Source organism: Glycine soja, chromosome 3 (assembly GCF_004193775.1).
Source record: "Glycine soja cultivar W05 chromosome 3, ASM419377v2, whole genome shotgun sequence".
Taxonomy (NCBI): Eukaryota; Viridiplantae; Streptophyta; class Magnoliopsida; order Fabales; family Fabaceae; genus Glycine; species Glycine soja.
The window spans coordinates 44,924,267-44,944,404 of NC_041004.1; the positions used below are offsets into that span (position 1 = coordinate 44,924,267).

At 34.8% G+C, this 20,138-nt stretch overlaps 2 protein-coding genes across 3 annotated transcripts; both read right to left on the reverse strand.

Annotated features, from left to right (window-relative positions):
- Positions 1-1,211: 1,211 nt before the first annotated feature.
- LOC114407516 lies at positions 1,212-15,405 on the reverse strand. 2 transcript variants are annotated; one of them, XM_028370640.1, is made up of 4 exons: positions 14,766-15,405; positions 12,568-14,011; positions 12,292-12,470; positions 1,212-2,508 (listed from the first exon to the last, which is right to left on the reverse strand). In XM_028370640.1, exons 1-4 carry the CDS (start codon positions 15,025-15,027, stop codon positions 2,501-2,503), a joined length of 1,893 nt encoding a protein of 630 aa, XP_028226441.1. In that variant the 5' UTR covers positions 15,028-15,405; the 3' UTR covers positions 1,212-2,500. The 2 variants fall into 2 exon arrangements, with proteins under 2 accessions (XP_028226441.1, XP_028226440.1); XM_028370639.1 differs by lacking the exon at positions 1,212-2,508 and having other exon boundaries at positions 11,624-12,470.
- A 1,366-nt stretch (positions 15,406-16,771) lies between these two features.
- Positions 16,772-19,885, reverse strand: LOC114407517 (glucan endo-1,3-beta-glucosidase 1-like). Its single transcript, XM_028370641.1, has 4 exons — positions 19,686-19,885; positions 18,224-19,594; positions 17,558-17,606; positions 16,772-17,463 (listed from the first exon to the last, which is right to left on the reverse strand). The coding sequence occupies exons 1-4, from the start codon at positions 19,744-19,746 to the stop codon at positions 17,328-17,330; spliced, it is 1,617 nt and encodes a 538-aa protein (XP_028226442.1). The 5' UTR covers positions 19,747-19,885; the 3' UTR covers positions 16,772-17,327.
- Between the last annotated feature and the right edge of the window lie 253 nt (positions 19,886-20,138).

The window sequence follows — 20,138 nt, forward strand, 5'->3', positions numbered from 1 at the left end:
AATTATATTTCTAATAATTTTTTTGAATATATTTATTAATATAAAAATTTATTTATTTAGAGAATTTATTATAATTAATTAATGAAAAATTAATTAGTATTATATATGTTTGTTATTAATCAATAATTAATCTAACAATTAAATATCTAATTCTAGTTATTCCAAATCAATTATATGTAATTAAGATTGTCCATCTTTTTCATTTTGATTATTTATTAATTATTTAATTAATTTTTCCATTTTAAATTTGAAATATATCCTTTATCCTTTTCTTTGTATGTTTTGCTTCCTTTTTTTTTTGTTTTATAATGTCTAACTTTTATCATCTTTATTTTTATTCCATCTCTTTTTTTTTTTTGCACTTTCTTTTTTGCATTACTTTCTATTTTTTTGTTTCACATGTATGGCAAAAAATATTCTCCTTAAATAACAATTTCTCTCATTTTTCATTTGTCACATTTTTTTAAAAGAAAAATATTTTATACATTCTCCTCTATATTAATATAATAATTTTATTATTATTTTTTAAAAAATAATAACATAATGCGATAGATATGTATCTTAAAATAAATTGCTGACCATGATTATGGATGACAAATAAAAATATTATTTCATTTGTAAATCCTCAACTTTCAGTTACCTATAATTTAAAATTAATTAAATAACTTTTACATATAAGTTAAAGTTATTCTTATATAATTTTAGTATGAAAATAAAAATTCAAAATTATTTGTTTTTAGTATAAATATGTTTTAAAAGTATTTGTTTGTTTTTAATTTAATTTTTTTATCATAATTTTTTTACAAATATCTATAAATATACATATGTAATACTCATGCAGACACATACAAACACATGCATAGACACAAAGATATATATGTATAAATATATATTTAAAATAAAATAAAAAAACATTACAAATATATTAAAAATTATAATTATAATAATAGAAAAATTTATAAATTGTAAATCTAAGACCCATATAAGATGAGTTACTACACTAGTAAGAATAAAAAGCAAAGAAAAATCTCTCTTTAAATCATAAATGTCCTTGAATTCATAAAATTATTGAACCAAACCAAACGAAGCTTATAATCGAACTCAAGTAGAGGTTGAACTAAGGTTTATGGTGTTTGGAATGAGTGCAGTTAACGAGTAGTAATAACTAAGAATGAATCACACATCAAATCTAAAGCCAAGAAAATGCACTTGTACAAATCAGTTGATGCTGAACCATTAAAAGATAAATGGGACGGTACATTACTTGCTGGCTGCACAAGTCCAAATCTGAGTTTATGTACAGCTATAACTCGCTGTGAGTCAACACCAGCCACACTAAGATTGAGAAAGTTTAATCTAATCAAACACAAATTGAACCATGCTACAGTCATAAGGACATACAACCCAAAAAAGAGAAGATAAAACTTAAAGGCGGAGGGCATATAACTTAACAATCTATATGATACAAAACAAATTTAAATTCGGACAACATTACAAAGGCAATAGGAAGCGGCAAGACCAGATTAATTACTCCCCACTGAATTACCGAATTCTGAACATTGTGCAAGGTATCCAGATGAATAATAAAATATCACAATTACGTAGGCATCATCAGCAACAAGAGATGCAATAAGATGCACTAACATTTAGTTTAACCATCTTTGAATCATTTTGGGTACTCCGTAACGTATTTTTAGTCAAATTCCAAGATCATTAACTTACCGGGTATTTTTGTTGTGATAACGAATCATGAGCTTCATGCAGAGGATTTTAAGAGTACAGTCTCCTTCAATTTTTTTTTGCAAATTAAGTGTTCTCTGTCCAGTAGTTTAACTTCTTGTAACATTTCGAAGATAGCCACCAACAAACATAAGCTAACAAAACAGTTTCAGGACTTGCATTCCACAGTTCACCCTGAAGAATTTGATTGGGTAGATCACTTCCTAAGTGATAAAGGCAAACAACATTGAGAATGGTTTACCTGACTAGCTCAAAGGTCCATCAATATCCAGCAAAAGTTCAAAACACATACTTGGTCAATGTCCCGGACACCGCTTAAGAATATATAAATAAAAGGATCCAAAGAGTCCAGCCATTTAATAAGGCAACCTCCAAGCAAAATATAAATCTGTAGGAAGAGATGCGTAGAAGCTCAGGACACAGGAAAGCATACTAATTCCAAGATACTGTGATGCAAAACAGGCCATAGTAGGAACCTCAGCAACCACACACCAAACAGTAGTGTTTGGTATAATTCAACTATTGTCCAAATGCTGCTTTCATTTCTCCCACAAAATCAACTGAAAGCTTTAACAATAGCCATAAACACACAAGATGCACATTACTAAAGTTCACCATTACTACCTACCTTTTGATTCAGATGGGGAAGAGAGGATTATTCAACCAATTCCTATTCCAACTGGCTCGTACTTTATTCATTAATAATTAATTTCAATGAGATTTCTCTAGCAGCCTTTCCATTACCAGAGTCAGGGTGCAGTTATGCACCAGCTAGGCAAATTTCCCCATCTGGGGTAGTTTTAGAAACTATTTCCCCAGATGGGGTCGTTTCTAAAATAATTGCAGCATGGGGCAGTTTTTTACGTGCATGGAAGACCCAAACCGCCATTGGTAATAGCGATTTGGTGTCAGTGAGCAACCCGCCAGATGCAATGGCGATATGAGCCTAATTCGCTAGCTGTAATGGCGATTTGCAGAAGCCATTGGGAACCGCCAGTCAAACTGGCGAGTTCCAACAGCTGAGGGTAGCCTGCCATGGCAGTGAACGGCAGAGCGCGTCGCGTCAGTCAGTCAAGGCCAAATCGCCAATGGTAATGGCGATTTGCCTTGGCCATGAATCGCCAACATGGCTGGCGGGTTGCTCCTAAGTATGCTTCTTCCATTATAAAAGCTCAGTCCGAGAGTGCACCAGCTACGCTTCCTTCGTGCCTTTGCTTCCATTGATCCTTCCATTGCTTTGCTTCCATTGCTTTCTCAGTGCGTTTTTGTTATTTTGGTAAGTGATTCTTAAGTTTATAACTTTAGTTGATAGGTAAATGTCAATATTATTTAAGTTAGGTTTTAAAAATAATATATTATTAGTTATGTTATATATATTTAGATATATGTTAGTTTAGTTATAGTTAAATTGATATATATTATTTTCTTTAATTATAGTGGTATATTATGATTTAAGTTAGGTTCTTATGATTTGCACGTTATATATATAGATATATGTTAGGTTAATTATGTTACAAATTTGAGTTGGTATATTATGATTTGTAGGTTAGTTGTATTGGATTTATTAATATGATTTTGTTAACATTTTTAAAATTTGTATGTTATTATTTGTGATAAAATGATTTTTAGGTTAATTTTAGTTATTATGTTATTATTATTTGGTTTAGATTTATTAGGTTTGTATGATATTATTTGTATTTTATATATGATATTTTTAGGTTTAGTTAGAATGTGAATATTATTTAATTGACTTACTTATAGTTTTTATTGAAATATATGATATTTTATTAATTATATATATATATATATACATTTTATTAATTATATATATATATACATATATATATATATGTATATATATATATACACGTTCTTTAAATTATTTATTCCATGAAATTTTTTTGATTTAATACCATTTTTTTGTGTATAATATTTTTGATTTAATTTAAATTTTAATAATTAGAAAAAAAATATGGTCATTTAATTAAATTTATGTACGTATTTTAATATTTAATTTTGTTATGTATAGAGTATTTTACTTAGTAAATTAAGTTTTTTTGTGTAAAATTTATGTACGTGTAACAATTTTTAATTTTATTATGTATTTTAATTTGGTCATTTATTTAAATTTTTGTAGCTATTTAATTTTTAATTTTGTTATTTGTAGACTATTTTAGGTAGTATTTTAAGTTTATTTGTGTACAATTTATGTACGTGTTTAAATTTTTAATTTTGTTATGTATTTGAATTTGGTAATTTATTTAAATTTGTGTAGGTATGTAATTTTTAATTTTTGTATTTGTAGACTATTTTAGGTAGTATTTTATGTTTTTTTGTGTTAAATTTTTGTACGTGTTCCAAATCTATGTATTTTAATTTGGTCATTTATTTTAATTTGTGTAGCTATTAAATTTGTAATTTTGTTATATGTAGATTATTTTAGAACATTTATTTAAATTTGTGTAGCTATTAAATTTGTTAATTTTTTTAATGTAAAATTTTTGTTGTCAATTTTTTGTATTATATTTAACTTTACAGCATCAATGGCATCTTCATCATCATCTTCATCTAGTATACACATTAAGTCTGGTCCAATAGAAGGAGACGTCTTATGGCTGCAACCTAAACATGTTTCCGAACATGTTTGGAATGGAGAAGCAGATAGAAAACTACATATCAGACGAGCCGTACCCATGTATCAAGGACAAGAAGAAATACCAGAGGAAATTATTCCTCTGCTTCGCCAATCAGGATTCTATTGGATAATGAAAATGGGGTACCTGAAAATTAATTCTTCATTAATTACAGCCTTTATTGAAAGATGGAGGCCCGAGACACACACGTTTCACTTGAGATGCGGAGAGGCTACGATTACTCTTCAAGATGTGTCAGTGTTGTTAGGTCTTCATACTGAGGGGGCACCATTAATTGGTCAGACTAATCTTGATTGGGCTGAATTGTGTGAAGAATTATTGGGAGTCAGACCACAGGAAGGTGAACTTCAAGGTAGTGTGGTCAAATTAAGTTGGCTGGCTCACCATTTTTCAGAAATAAATATCCATGATGGTAACGTAGAACAATTACAAAGGTTTACCCGTGCATGGATCCTCAGATTTATAGGAGGAGTTCTATTTGTTGACAAAAGCAGCAGTAAAGTTTCCCTAAGGTACCTCCAATTTTTACGGGACTTTGAATAGTGCAGCGCGTATGCATGGGGACCTGCCGTGCTTGCTTATTTATACAGAGAGATGTGCAGCGCCACCGATTACAAAATAAAATCAATCGGAGGTATGTGCATCTTAATCCAATTGTGGGCATGGGAACGCTGCACGACTTTGGCTCCAAAGAGAACTCCTTCTATAATAGAAAACAAACCACTCGGACACAGGTTAGTTGCTTTGAAAAAAAAATCATTTGAAAATAATCAATAATGTAACGCGTCCGCACTAATTATTTCATATTTTTTTTGTAGGTGGCTGCGACGTGGAAACCAACATATTGGCAATGATGATCTAATAGTTTTCCGTCGCAAATTGGATATCATGAAACGACATGAGGTAACAAGATCATCATATATTCGTTAAATAATAAATAAAATGTCATGGTTTAAGATAAATTAACAATTGTGTTATTGTATGCAGTTTCTGTGGGAGCCTTACACAGCAACTGTTATGTCGATGTTGCCTCCCATTTGTTTGGTTGGCAGTATGTCGTGGTGCGCAGTGGTGCCACTCATTTGTTTCCATGTTGTAGAGTGGCACCAACCGGATAGAGTGTTGCGACAATTTGGAATGCAACAACCTATTCCGGAGTCTCCTTCGCAACCATGGAATGTCCACGGGCTAACACTGAAAGGCAAAATGGATGAAAATTGGTTCCAGCTGTTGGCCCCATTTATCAGTCAGTGGAATAATCGAGCTGAGTTTAGGGTCGACGTTTATGCTCGACAAGAGGGCCTATTGAGTTTTAACTCGGATTACATGGTGTGGTATAGGCGCAAAACAAAAATGTTTATCGACCCAAATAATGCAAACACGGCTACATTGGTATTTATTTCTTTTTAATTATTTAACTTCAATTTACTTTTTAAAGCATCGACATTAATTTCCTTACCCTAATAATTGCAGGGTGAAGTTACCGAGACATTGCAGTATATGGTGTCACCCCAAGGGCGAAACACATGGACAGTTGATGATCTCGTGTCATATGTGGAAAAGTTAGCGATTTTATCCCAAGAGCAAGAGAGGATCACTGAGCCTGTGGCACATGGTCCAGCATCAGAGCGTCGATTTCCCCCACAAGAGTTTCACATGCTTCAGTCAAGTGTTGAAACTCGAGGTTTTGACAGACGAAGGGAGATTGTTCAAGCGAAAGATTTTTCCCAACATATGGAGCAGCGTGGCCATGGAATGTATTACACGCCACCAACATTTGCTCAGTATCCTTCGCAGATGTATCAGTATCCTTTCGAGGGCCATGACACTGATATGTCTACAAGCGAACATTCGTTTGGTGGTGTTGCCGAAACACAGCCTCATTTTTCATTGCCGACCATGACCCCTTCGCAGCAACATGATGCCCCAATGGCAACACCTAATGCCCCATTAGGTCAGCAATGGGATGTACCTGGAGCAATCCCTCCTATGGGTGATTTATTAGGTGTTGATTTGCGTCACGAGTTTTCTGCAGAGGCTGAGGAACAAGGGCGGAGACAGCGCGCAAGAAGAAATCCGGATCGTCAAGCCCGAAGGTGGGATCGACCATGTGGCACATCCTCGCGCCATCACGAACACCATGATGACTGATTTTGATGTCTCTATTTGAAATTTGTTTTGTATCTTTGAAATTTTAATTTCAGACTTAATTTATGGTATCTCATTGTGCTTGTTATTGAATTTGTTATGGAATTGCGTTTTTTTATCACCATTTGTTATTGAATCACCATCGCGGACACCATAATGACCATTTTGATGTCACGCATCAAACTAGAATAATAAATAAAGTCATAAAGAAAAAGTTAAGTACACAAATCAAATAAGTAACGGTTTATTTTTAGGGTTAGTGGTTAGGGTTTAGGGTTAGTTGTTTATTTTAAGGGTTTGTGGTTAGGGTTTAGGGTTAGTTGTTTATTTTAAGGGTTAGTGGTTTATTTTAAGGGTTAGTGGTTTATTTTTAGGGTTAGTGGTTAGGGTTTAGGGTTAGTTGTTTATTTTAAGGGTTAGTGGTTAGGGTTTAGGGTTAGTTGTTTATTTTAAGGGTTAGTGGTTTATTTTTAGGGTTAGTTGTTTATTTTAAGGGTTAGTGGTTTATTTTAAGGGTTAGTGGTTTATTTTTAGGGTTAGTGGTTAGGGTTTAGGGTTAGTTGTTTATTTTAAGGGTTAGTGGTTAGGGTTTAGGGTTAGTTGTTTATTTTAAGGGTTAGTGGTTTATTTTTAGGGTTAGTTGTTTATTTTAAGGGTTAGTGGTTTATTTTAAGGGTTAGTGGTTTATTTTTAGGGTTAGTTGTTTATTTTAAGGGTTAGTGGTTTATTTTAAGGGTTAGTGGTTTATTTTAAGGGTTAGTGGTTAGGGTTTAGGGTTACTAGTTTATTTTAAGGGTTAGTAGTTATGGTTTAGGGTTACTAGTTTATTTTTAGGGTTAGTAGTTAGGGTTTAGGGTTAGTGGTTTATTTTAAGGGTTAGTGGTTAGGGTTTAGGGTTACTAGTTTATTTTAAGGGTTAGTAGTTATGGTTTAGGGTTATGACTTTGGGTTAGGGGTTATGGGTTACTAATCATAATCACTATTTTTATGTCGCGCATCAAACGAATTCATTGGGGTTTAGGGTTAGAGGTTAGGGGTTATGGGTTAGTGGTTTTGTTGTAACTACCGTATTCAAAGAACCCCAGAAATTGAATACATTGAACAAAACGTAAACAAATACAAGTCACTCAACTGACATACATAAATCAACGATTTGAACAACTCCCACGCTCAGATTGCATTGGACACCGACGCCTGTTATGCCCTTCGGCTCCACATCTACTACATTTTGTTCGGTGCTCAGATGGTTCGACCCAATCCATCTCATTTCTTATCCTTGTTGATTTTGGCCGACCTTTCGCACGAATTGTAGTTGGGTCAGGGATAAGTGTCCATGCGTCATCAGAAGGAGGAATAGCCGCTTCATTCCCAAGAGGCCACCATTGTGCGGAGTAAGCTTTTAAGATGTGCTCGTTTGTATAAACAACATCTATATATTGGTAGTAGTTCATGCTCACGTAACCACAAGCTGCAATAATGTGTGAACATGGATAGTGAAGCGCAGAATACCTTCCGCATTGACAATGACGATCATTCAAGTTTACTGCCCACTTTTGTCCGCCACGTTGCGTTATAGGGTTGAAGCTCTCCTCTACTTCAAACCTTGTGGAGTGGATATCATACACGCGAACGATGTGCGTACAAGCTTGTTCTTGATTTTTCCTCAGTTCTTTAACAAGCTTTGAACAATATAGTTGGCCTTCATTTAACTGTCTTTGGGCTTGGCGGCCACGCTCAACAAAGTACTTTCGACACCTACTGTACGTTGATTTCACCAATGCTGTTATGGGAATGTTGCGACAATCCTTTAAAACCTTATTGATACATTCTGAGAGGTTCGTTGTCATGTGGCCATATCGACGTCCTTCCCTATCGTAAGCCATCGTCCATTTTTCCTTTGAGATGCGATCTATCCATGTTGCTATGGCTGGACTCAGTTCACGAAATTTTTCTAAATTTTGATCAAAAATGTGCTTGCATGGAGTGTAAGCTGCATAAAATTAGTTATGAATAACAATTTTAAGTATAAATGAAAGTAAAATAAACGTAACCATCAAATATGAAATCTTACCCAATTTCTTCAACATTTCTTTTTGTTTGGCATTATTGAATTTTCGATTGAAGTTGCTTGCTATGTGTCGCACACAGTAGACATGATAACCGTGGGGAGGTTGCCAACCAAGTGCTTCGTTAGCGACAGCGGACTTTATACTCGCGTGTCGATCAGATATGAGACAAATACCATTTTTATCAGTGACGTGTTCACGCAAGTGTGCCAAAAACCATGACCACGCTGTCAACGTCTCACCTTCAACCACAGCGAATGCTAGAGGAAGGACGCCACCATTTCCATCTTGTGATGTGGCCATTAAGAGGGTCCCACGGTATTTTCCGTACAAATGTGTGCCGTCAACTTGTATGATTGGCTTACAGTACTTGAAAGCCTCTTTACATTGGCCAAAAGTCCAGAAAACTCTATGAAATTGGCGATGTTCGCGACTAACCGTATTTCCAACGATAAAATCGTCATGTAGTATTTGAAAATACGATCCAGGAGAATGATTTTGCATGTGTGTTAGCCACGACGAAAGTTTCGCATATGACTCATCCCAATCGCCATATTCAATAGCAATGGCTTTATGTTTCGCCAACCAAGCTTTTTTGTACGACACCTTGTACGCAAATTGACTGTTAATCCTCTCTTGAATCAATGAAATTTTTATCGATGGATCTTCTCTGATCATGCCTGTCAATAGAATAACAGAATTTAAATGACAATTAAGGCTAAACAATAACATAATATGAACATCAAATACGTACCTACTACACAAGTGGCAATTAAATCTGAATCAAGTTTCTCGTGATCTTGGGTCATGGTCATATTGAGACATGTGTGCGGTCCACCCCATTGAGTGACTTTCCATGAATCAGTCTTTTTAGATAAAATTGCCCTCATGTAGAAAGGACAAGGACAATCTGCATTTCTATTCAAGCAACAAACCACATACTTGTCCCATTTGCTTTCAACCACTTTGAAACTTTGATGCACCCTCATAACATATTGTTTGACCGCATTCTTGACCGCATCTTTACTATCAAATTCCATGCCAACATTAAAAGTGGATGGCATCTCCAAACCACAAATGTCCTCCTCATCAGGATGGCTCCAGTTGATATTATTATAATGCAAAGCATCATTCCAAAATGGATTCTCAATTGCTTGTACACCTTATAGTCCAAAAAAAATTCAAATCATACTTATTTGGCATTAAATACAATTGTCGTGAAATAATAAATGTATTGAGTGAAATATTTTTTAAGAGTAAATCATACCTTCTGCTGGGTGAACAATTCTTACTGGTGGAATCATGTCGGGGACTTCATTGTCTGTATCTGATATACCGTCAACACTGTCATCTTCGTCTAACGACTCTTCAACGTATGAGTTAGACACAAGATAATCATCATCATCATGATCATCATCTTCGTCAAGATTTAAATTGCTCATATTTGTTGGCGGTTGTGTGTAATCATTAGATACATAATTTCCACATGATGTAAGGGAATTTGCAGAATGAAACATTGAACCACCAGCCACATCCTTTTCTATGTACAATTCTAGAACTGACATTTCTTGTTGTTGTTTAAAACTTTCTAGCATCGTTTCAACGTCTTCGTCATCGCAAATTTGCAAGGCAATATATTTTCCTGACACTAAAAATCTACAACTGATAGCAGAAATAATTTCATTATTTTCTAACTTTACCTTGTCTCCAATTTTTTTCTTCAAAGCATTGAAACTAATTCCACGTTTAATCTGAATCGCTTTTTTACTGCCTTCAAATATTACACCATCATTATCTTCATATACCCTTCCATTGAAATACAATACTGTTATAACCGAATTCATCGTGTACCTACAAAAACAATATTTTAATTAATTATTCATAATAAATTCAAAATACAAATTATTTTACTGCAAACTAAGAAATAAAAAAAATTACTTAAAAAAATTACTTGAAAGTTGAAATGTAGTTTTAATTAAAAATTACTTAAAAAATTTATAATACAAATTATTTTACTGCAAACTAACAAATATAAAAAATGACTTCAAAGCTGAAATTCACTTTTAATTAAAAATTACTTTAAAAATTTATTATATAATTCATTTTACTGGAAACTAAGAAAAAAAAAATTACTTACAAAAAATAACTTGAAAGCTAAAATCTAGTTTTAATTAAAAATTACTTTAAAAAAATTATAATACAAATACAAATTATTTTACTGGAAACTAAGAAATAAAAAAAATTAGTTAAAAAAATTTTCTTAAACCTTAAATCTAGTTTTAATTATAAATTATTACAAGAAAATTATGTTATAAATTATTTTACTGCAAACAAAGAAATAAAAAAATTACTTCAAAAAATTACTTTAAAGCAAAAATCTACTTCTAATTAAAGAACCAAATTTTTTTGACCTATATATAATTTTTTTCATATTTACTTCTATAAATAATTACTTACATAAAATTATAACAAAAATTTATTATCAATTACAATTATTTTGACTGTTATATAATTTTTTTCATATTTACCAACTTTTTTCAAGACTCAAATTTTTTTTATTTAAATAAATATCATGACATATTTCTTCTCTTTTATACACACAAACAAGGGATATAAAATATAAAATTAATTTAATTAAAAAATTATTAACAATTATAATTTCAAATTGGTCTAAAAAATTACTTCAAAAATATCTTATAATATAATTTATTTGACAGAAATTTACGAACTTCATTCACAAATTTAACTCTCAAGAACCAAATTTTAAACCAATTAAAATTTTGATGACAAATTTCTTCTATTTTATACACACAAACAATCATATAAAATATAAAACTAATTTAATTAAAAATTTCATAAAATTTATACATTGAAACTGCTACAAAAAATTACTTAAAAATAAATAATACAAATTATTTTATGGGATATTACGAAATAAAAATATAAAACTAATTTAATTAAAGAGTTACTAAAAAGTATACCTTCTAACTGCTATAAAAATATAGGTTACAAAAATTATAACACAAATTATTAATTTCAAAATTATAAACCTAATTCAAATATTTAACTTCAACCAAACAAATTTAAAACAGAAATCCCTACACACTTACAAAACTCAAGGCTCTTTCTGTATTCAGAAAACTCTAAGTCACTGACCACACACAACTAGAGCTCTCAGCATACAATGAAAGAAGAAAGAAATTTCTAATTTGAAGCCGTGAGCAATGAAAGATTTATTTCTAATTTGGAGCTGAAAACGTGAGTTCAAGTTCAAAACGTGAGCACTGGTATTTATAGCCAACAAACCGCCATTGGTGATGGCTATTTCTTCTTGTGCAACCCGCCAATGGGAGTTGCAACTTGCAGGCAACTCGCCAATGGCAGTTGCAACTCCCTTTTCTGAAAAGCAAGCTCCTGCACCCCTGCAAAAGCGCCTGCACGCCTGTACCATGGAACTCGCCAGTTTGACTGGCGGTTCCCAGCTGCTTCTGCGTATCGCCATTAGGACTGGCGACTTAGGCTCTGCACGGTCATATCGCCATTGCATCTGGCGGGTTGCTCACTGACACCGGTTTGGGTCTTCCATGCACGTAAAAAACTGCCCCATGCTGCAATTATTTTAGAAACGACCCCATCTGGGGAAATAGTTTCTAAAACTACCCCAGATGGGGAAATTTGCCCACCAGCTACAACCCCTGAAGTGGGGTTTATCTCGGGAAGAGTAATGTTAAGTGGCTGCCAACCAGATGGATGATGTGTAACCCATTTTTTATGGGTAATTAACATGTTCAATATCTGAAGGACATCACCCAAAACAAGATCTTTAAAGCACATACTCTTAATCACAATACCTGCTTCATACCTAGAGAAGAAAATAAAGACATATCAAATGATCAAGACAAGTTTGAAAAGATGAAAATAAAATTAAAAGTTTTTAAGACATATCACAATATGCTTACTTGCACTGTGTACCCATTAGTGCTGATCTTCCAGCAGGAGTTGTTAAAAACTTTCCAATTTGATCCCATGTTTCTTTTGAATGCTGCTTAGGAGTACCACCTAAAGGATTTACACATTTCCAAAGTTTATCATTCTTACCAACATACAACGGCAAAGCACCTAAATTTTGTTTCACCACCATATTCTGCTCTATAGCACTTTCAAGAGCCTTCTTAACATCAGTGTTGCGGTGCTTGGGATCTCCATACCGGATGCAGTCAGTTATATTTGCCTCAGTTGGCATCATCTTTGCATTTTTTAGTGAGTTCAAGGCAAGTAAAACAACCCCTATTAGGCCTTGTACATATTCAGAAGGTTTAGGACATCCCGGAGAACCCCACATACCATTACCAGAAGGGTTATTATTACCCATTGCTGCCAACGGCATAGGTTGATATTCTGGACCATGTTGATAACCTTGGTGTAATTGTTGTGTGCCACTGTTCTGTACCATATGTCCATTTTTGTCATCAATTGATCTTAAAAGAAGTGGAGCATTACTATTAGGATTCTGTTTCAACTCTCCACTCCGTTGCGGAACAATAGGTGGGTTATGAACACTATTAGGATATCCAGAAATGCTCAGACTACCAATATCTGGCACATTGGTATGTGGTCCTGAAGTGAAATTGGGACCACCAGTCCTAGGTGGAACCACTGAAGTTGGAAAAGTATGGGAATTTGGTGTATATGAATTACTAGGTGCAAAAGGAGGTTGCAATGGGAAGTTGTTTGGTCTTAATGGCTGTGAATAAGGGATTTGATGATTGCCCTGTAGATTACTGTTATTGCTCCATAACTGATCAGTATTGCCATGACCATGATTTGTAGCACTTGATGGAACATTTAGATTAAAGTTGCCAGGTTGAGAAGAGTTTGCATTATTACGATTACGATTATCTTGAAGTACAACAGGCAGAGGATTCATGGCTCTAGGTCCATTCGATTGGCTCAGGTTTCTCCAATTTGTTTTCCCCTGATATCTAGAATCAAATCCCCTTCCTCCATTTGTAAATTTTGAATTTCCTACATGTACTTCTGAGTAGGAATCCACCTGTTGTTGTATCTGAGTAGCACTTGTAACCGGAATTTGTAAGGAGTCAGAAGATGATACATGGCTGAGGCTACCATTACCAAGTTGTTGTGATTCACCATTAGAAAGAGGAGGTCCTCCAGCTAAGAGGCTAGTCCAAAGCCATACACTCTTGGCGGCTGCAACTAGGGGTGCAGATGCCTTCTGAGGTTGCGCAAGAAGAATATTATATCTCCTCATCCGAAGTTGATGGAGAGCATTCGAGAAGTCTCGGTCACCCGAAATTAATAAATAATTAGCAGGTGCGGGATTGTCCAGTGCCCAGAACAGCATATCAACAAGAATCTTCTCGTCTCTTGCGTCTTTCACACCTATTACCAAATATCAAAACGTCAGTTTCAAAGAGAGAAGCTTCAAGCTTCACGGCACCTACAAAGCCAAAAAAATCACAGTAGATTTGATAAAAAAAAAAAAACTCCTGACCAAGGTTTCTAAAATTGGTCTGTGAACAAGGTTTTGACTGTGTCTGTGACTAAAATTATAGCTTCATCAGCCGCATTTATCTACAATTTCTTACAACATCAAAAAATGCAACAAAACGGCAAGATCAAGGTTTTGGCGGTGTCTATGACCGCACTAATGGCCACATACCCATATTTATCAGCAATTTCTGGAAATATCAAATGCTACATCAAGGTTTTGGCGGGATCTCAAAGTGCAATTATGGTCGCATCAGCCACATTTTTCTGCAATTTCTAGCAATCTCAATAAATGCTACAAAACCGCAACCACGACACATCGACAGGGTTCAGGAGAGAAAACTAACAGCTCGTCAAAATCATAAATAATTTTTCATGATAGGCAAATAGCCACGTACACAAGTCCCCTCACATCCACTCAAAGTAAGGAGAAAGAAACTCCAAACTACTCAGAGTTGAAATAATTTCCAACTGTTGAGATTTGATAATCACAAGTTAACTTCAATCCAACAGACTAGTTATACAGTTAAAGAGTTCACGCGCAGTGTTTTTATTAGATCGAAGATATCAACAATCGAAAACCAAAATCGTGCATGTAGGAATCGCAGAAAGTGAGATATGAAGTTGAAATAGGGAGGTTACCGACCGGCCGGGACGTGATTGAGGGAGATTCCGGTACTGGAGAGCGCGTGCTGTACAGATGCTGGGATGCGCGTGGTGTCGCCGTAGGAGGAGATGGAGACGGGGCCGCAGTAGTTCATGCGAACGAGAGCAGAACTGATGTTCTGCGCGATGGCGTGCGGATCCGAACCCTTGGGGACGTGGCAGTTCTCGATGTCCCACCACACCGATGTCTTCGCCGTCGCGTACTGCGCCTCCGCGATCGTCGTCGCTCCATCTCCGTCCATGAGCGACCTCTTCAATACCCTAATTTCTCCGATATACACAAACACTGTTAATGATGACAAGGCGACTTTCCTCTATCTTTTCTATACGATGCGTGCCGGCAGAGACGGAGTTAGAAAAACGAAGGCTTCTCGGCTTTTATTGTTAGGGGAAGAGAGAGAAAGTGAAAGTGGTGTTGTGAATTGACTCGCTTGCCCTTTTGCTTACAGCATGCAGCCGGATTCGGTGGGTGTGGATGAGCAAAGTCATCAAATTCCTCTTGTTTGTTTTTATTTGCTGGAAGCTGAAAGACATTATTACAGTTACTCTCAAAGCTTAAGAGAACATTGAAGTGAATTGTTTTGTTTTTCTTAATAAAATTTTCATCATACGAACATGGTCTTTCACGATTCTCTTCCATTTAGTATTTTGATTTTTCCGTATGTCGTTTGACTTGGAGTCCAGGTGTGTGCGTTGGGTTGGGGGAATAAAATTTTAGGACGTGGCATGATTTGTTAAATTCCTCTTTGATGGCGGGGGCCAATGAATTTTATTTGTCAAGCAACTAGCAAGTAAGGTTTTATTCCTCCCAATCCTAACGATTAAGTTAAAAATATAACATTAAGACCCCAAAAATCTTCGAGGTATCATCTTCGATTCTTGTAAAACTCTGCGAAACCAGGGAATCGGTGACTTATTTTCTGCTACACACTAGACTGTCACAAATCATCGAATAAAATGACTAATTTTCTTCCTTTTTTCTCCTACAATCCTTGGCTAGAGCACTTAATTGATAAAATTTATCAATTCATTCTGGTAATACTTGTTTGGATTATTTTTTTCTAGTGCACTGAGTCTTCACGAATGAAGGTTTTTGAGCAAAGGAAAGGATCCTATTCTTTTAATGTTATTTGCCGGGGCATGCTTTGCATGATTCTGAATTGGCAATTATCGGGTAAAGTTTTTATAACACTTAATTTAAAAACTTTTGATTAAAATACCTAAAACAGCAGTACTAAATAATCTTAGTGTGGATTGAAATATGTGATGTAGATCAGCTTAAGATCGATGTAATCTTGTAGTTGTTGAATAAATGTTCTGGACTGGATCACGTAAGCCCAGTCCATGATAGTCAGGCAACCTTGGCTCAAAACATGCGTCAGCTCAAAACTAAAATTAGATAATTCAAAGTAAAAATAAAATAGTTAAATTATTATTTAGGTACTCTAATTATTATCTAATTATTATTAAGTGATTCAATTGGATTCTCTGATTATTTAAAATGGTTTAATTGAATTTTTTCCGTGAATTAAGTGTTAACCTAGTAATGTTATTAATGTTAATATATTTCACTGTTATTGTCATATGCAAAGTTAATACTTAATTGAGAGAAAGGACTCAATTAAATCATTTTAAATAATTAGATGACCTAATTAAACCGCTTAATAATTAAAGGATCTAATTAAACATTGAAAATAAATTAAAAAATCTCAACATTAATTTAACCAAATAAAATTCCTAAATAGTAAAATAGGAGAAGTGAATCGTCAGGGGCACAATAGAAAAAGGTGTAACAATTTCATATATATTTTTTTATTAATTCTCATAGCTTGTGTAGACAAACCTTAAATGACTATCAATTTAAAAACAAATAGAGTAATTAACAACAAATAATCCAAAACCAAAAGACAATTTTGAAATGAAAAATCTTTAAATAAAATAATAAAACTCAATGATGGTAAAAAATAACTCATTGAATAAGAAGAGTTTTTGAATATGGATAATAAAATTAAAAGGCATGTTGGTGAGCATGATGATTCAAATCCATTAAAGCATCCATGCTCTATGACAAATGATGTTGGAGTGGTTCCCCAATAAACCTTCACAATTTACCAATACCATAAATTGTTGCTTTACAGATGAAACGTGACACATTTTCATTACTCTTTCTAAATTTCGACAAGCTCTCATAATAGACTCTTTCATAATGTGAAATTGTTCCCTTGACCATCTACGAGTCAGTTAACCTGGTTTCTAACTCTACATATCCACGTGAATCATTTTGCAGAATAAGTACAAACCCCTATTTATATGCAAATGAATTTCGAAAACAAACTAGACCAATGCACGCTCAACTACATACTACTACACCCTTGTACCTGAACCTGACCATAACCTGTCATCATCAAGTAATCTCTCTTCTTCTATTCATTCTACACTGTCATTATGCACTTGTAGAGCTGTACACTGCTTGTAATATTACAACACAACTAACTCCAAAGTGACGTGTATCGAAACTTCACCGCTGATTCTTGTGGAAAACTCATGTAGTGAGTCTTACAGTGACTAATGATATTGCCAGAACCATGCAGCCAAGAAGAGGTCTCAGACCAGCTGAATACGAGGTATTTAAATCAGGAGGGCTTTGGGACCCTAAAACTGGGCTACCAGTACCAGAGCTGCAAAAGATGGTATCATGATTAGTATCTTGAAGGCTTAGTGGTACCAAAAACTTTTGCAGCAAAACTAAGAAAACCATGTCATATCACTTACCCGGATGCGCCTGCCCCTGAAGATGATGGGTAGATGCAAGAACCCGAGCCTAGTCACAATTTAAGAGTTTTAGAAATGGTCTTCAATTTTGTGAAGCATAATATATAAGAGTTTAATTTATATACAATTTATCTCTTAACTAAAAAGCCAGAAGTAGAGGTTAATCTCTCCAGCTAATGAAATTCATTTAAAAAGATTGATTTCTTCCAACAAATACTCTTCCAATACATAAACCAATAATTTTAGTAAAAAACATCTTTACATAATCATCCAATAAGATTTGACTGTAATGAAGTATATTCTTATTGAATATCTGCCTAAAGATGTTTTAGATTAGGTAAACTATTCCTTTCGTCCTTATAGTTCCCTCCATTTTAAGACTTAGTCACTGTACAAGAAAACTGTAAATTTCAGTCCCTGAACAGTTTTCGTGGCGTTTTATTATAAAAAAAAATGTAGCAGTTTTACACCACCAAAAAGTGTTTTCTGATATTAGTAATGGGGACCTTAACTTTTATCCTTGTATAGGAACTAAAACTTTCAGTCTTCTCTATTAGAACTAGAACTTAAAATGAGGACACCAAATGAACAGTATAATCTTTAGACTAATGGTATGTATAAGTCAAACTCTAAAAAAATAAGGATATTAAACTACTAAGATCTTACTCGGATTGGTGTTCACTATGTTGGCAGTGCCTCCAAAGTCACAGCTTGTAGGCGCAGGATTCTTTTGGTAGTAGCTGTTGAAGGCAAAAGAAGCATGGTTTTGTAATGAATTTGGATTGTAACAACTCGCACCTTGCTGTATCTGTGAACAATCCACACCTGACATTCCACAAGCATAGTCCAGTGCTGATTGAAGAGAAGCTTGTGGAACTCCAGTCTTTGCCACACACCAACTCTGCCCCGCTGGCATGGCTTGAGCATTTGTGCTTGGAGGAGGAGGCAGTGCACTTGTGACAGGAACACTTCCTGATGATGGTGGTGGATAAGAGGCCACAGGATTGGTAACTGGATTGGCTGGATTTGTAGGGGGTAAGGGAACAACTGGTGTGGTAGAAGGAACTGTGACAGGTGTTGAAGCTGGATTGGTGGGGGAAACCGTGACAGGATTGGTGGAAGGAACTGTGATGATGGTTGGTGTATCTGGAGGTGTGATTACTGGTGAAGGTGGGGTTGGATTTGTGGGGAAAACTGTGGTAGGTGTGTTGGTTGTGTCTTGTAGAGTTCTTCTGATGTGGACTTTGCTTGGATTTTCTCTTAGGGACAAAGGACATATCTCTTCTCCCTCTTCTCTTTTGAGCAGTAAAAAATCATTGAGTGTGTATACTTGTGCAATCAATGCAACTATTCTGTTTGTAAAATGAGATATCGCTTCAAGATACTTGGATACTGCCTCACTGAATTGAGATAATTCCATTGAATTGGGAATATCATGGCTCTTGATTGTGAGAACCACAGGAACATCTTTGCAGGGAAGAATAGAAGCAGCAAGGGTGGCTCTTTCGATAACAGACTGAACAGTACTCAATTCTCCACCAATGATGTCTTCTATCATGATAAATGAATCTATTTTCTTCAAAAACATAACAATCCTAAGGAGATCATTTCCATACAATGCATTCAAATTCTCTAAGAATGAAAGAGGAAAGGCCACGGAGACTTTTATTTCCCTTCTCAGTTGAAGATTGCTGAGAAATGAATGAATTGATTTGAGAATAGGTATGAGTGAAGGCATCTCATATTGGCCTAAGCACTCACTGCCACATCTAACAACGATGCTTCTGATGTCAACTTGGGGAATAATGTTCATGAGATGAGTTTCTAGCCATGAAACTAGAGATGATTTTGATTTTGAAGAAACAAAATTTTCAACCAGGCTTTCGTTTAAGAAGAAATCAACTGACAGGTTGGTGTTGGTCAGAGTGCTCAAAATCTTGCAATCTGATACAGAAAATCGAATCTCAGATTTGGAGATCTTGCTTTTTTGGAAGAATGTTGTACCAACGGACGATGAAGAAGAAGATACAGAAGTCCCTGCAAAGTGTAAAGGAACGAGCTCGGTTAAGTGTTGCACAGATTCAGAAACAAAAGCAAAGAAAGGAGAAAGTGTTAAATAGTGACTAACCTGAAGAGCAGAAAATGAGAAAAGAGAGGAACAAGAGGCATAGAGAAGTTTCCTTGGCCATTATGCAATGTGGAATGAGCGAGCGTGTTGGAATATTGGTGAGTCAGATTCGTTGGTTTTAAAAACAAGAAAAGATGGGAAAGAAGAAATGGAGCTGAGCACTAAAAGCCTCGGACAGGGGTGGGGGGGGGGGGGGGGGGAAGCCATAAAGGTGAAGAGTCAAAAGATGGGAAAAGTTTCAACTTTTAACAAAAGAAAAGAAAACGACCAAGTTCTAATAATCATTCAAAAACAAATTAAAAATATGTTACTTTGTCACGAAGAATGGGTCGGAAAATGTTTGGGTGCGATCACAAGTGCGAAGAAACATGTTTTTTTTTTTTTAATATTTCCCAAAGCCCATATGTCCCTAGTGATGAAGATTTAAAGCATTCCCTGTTTCTCTGTTATACA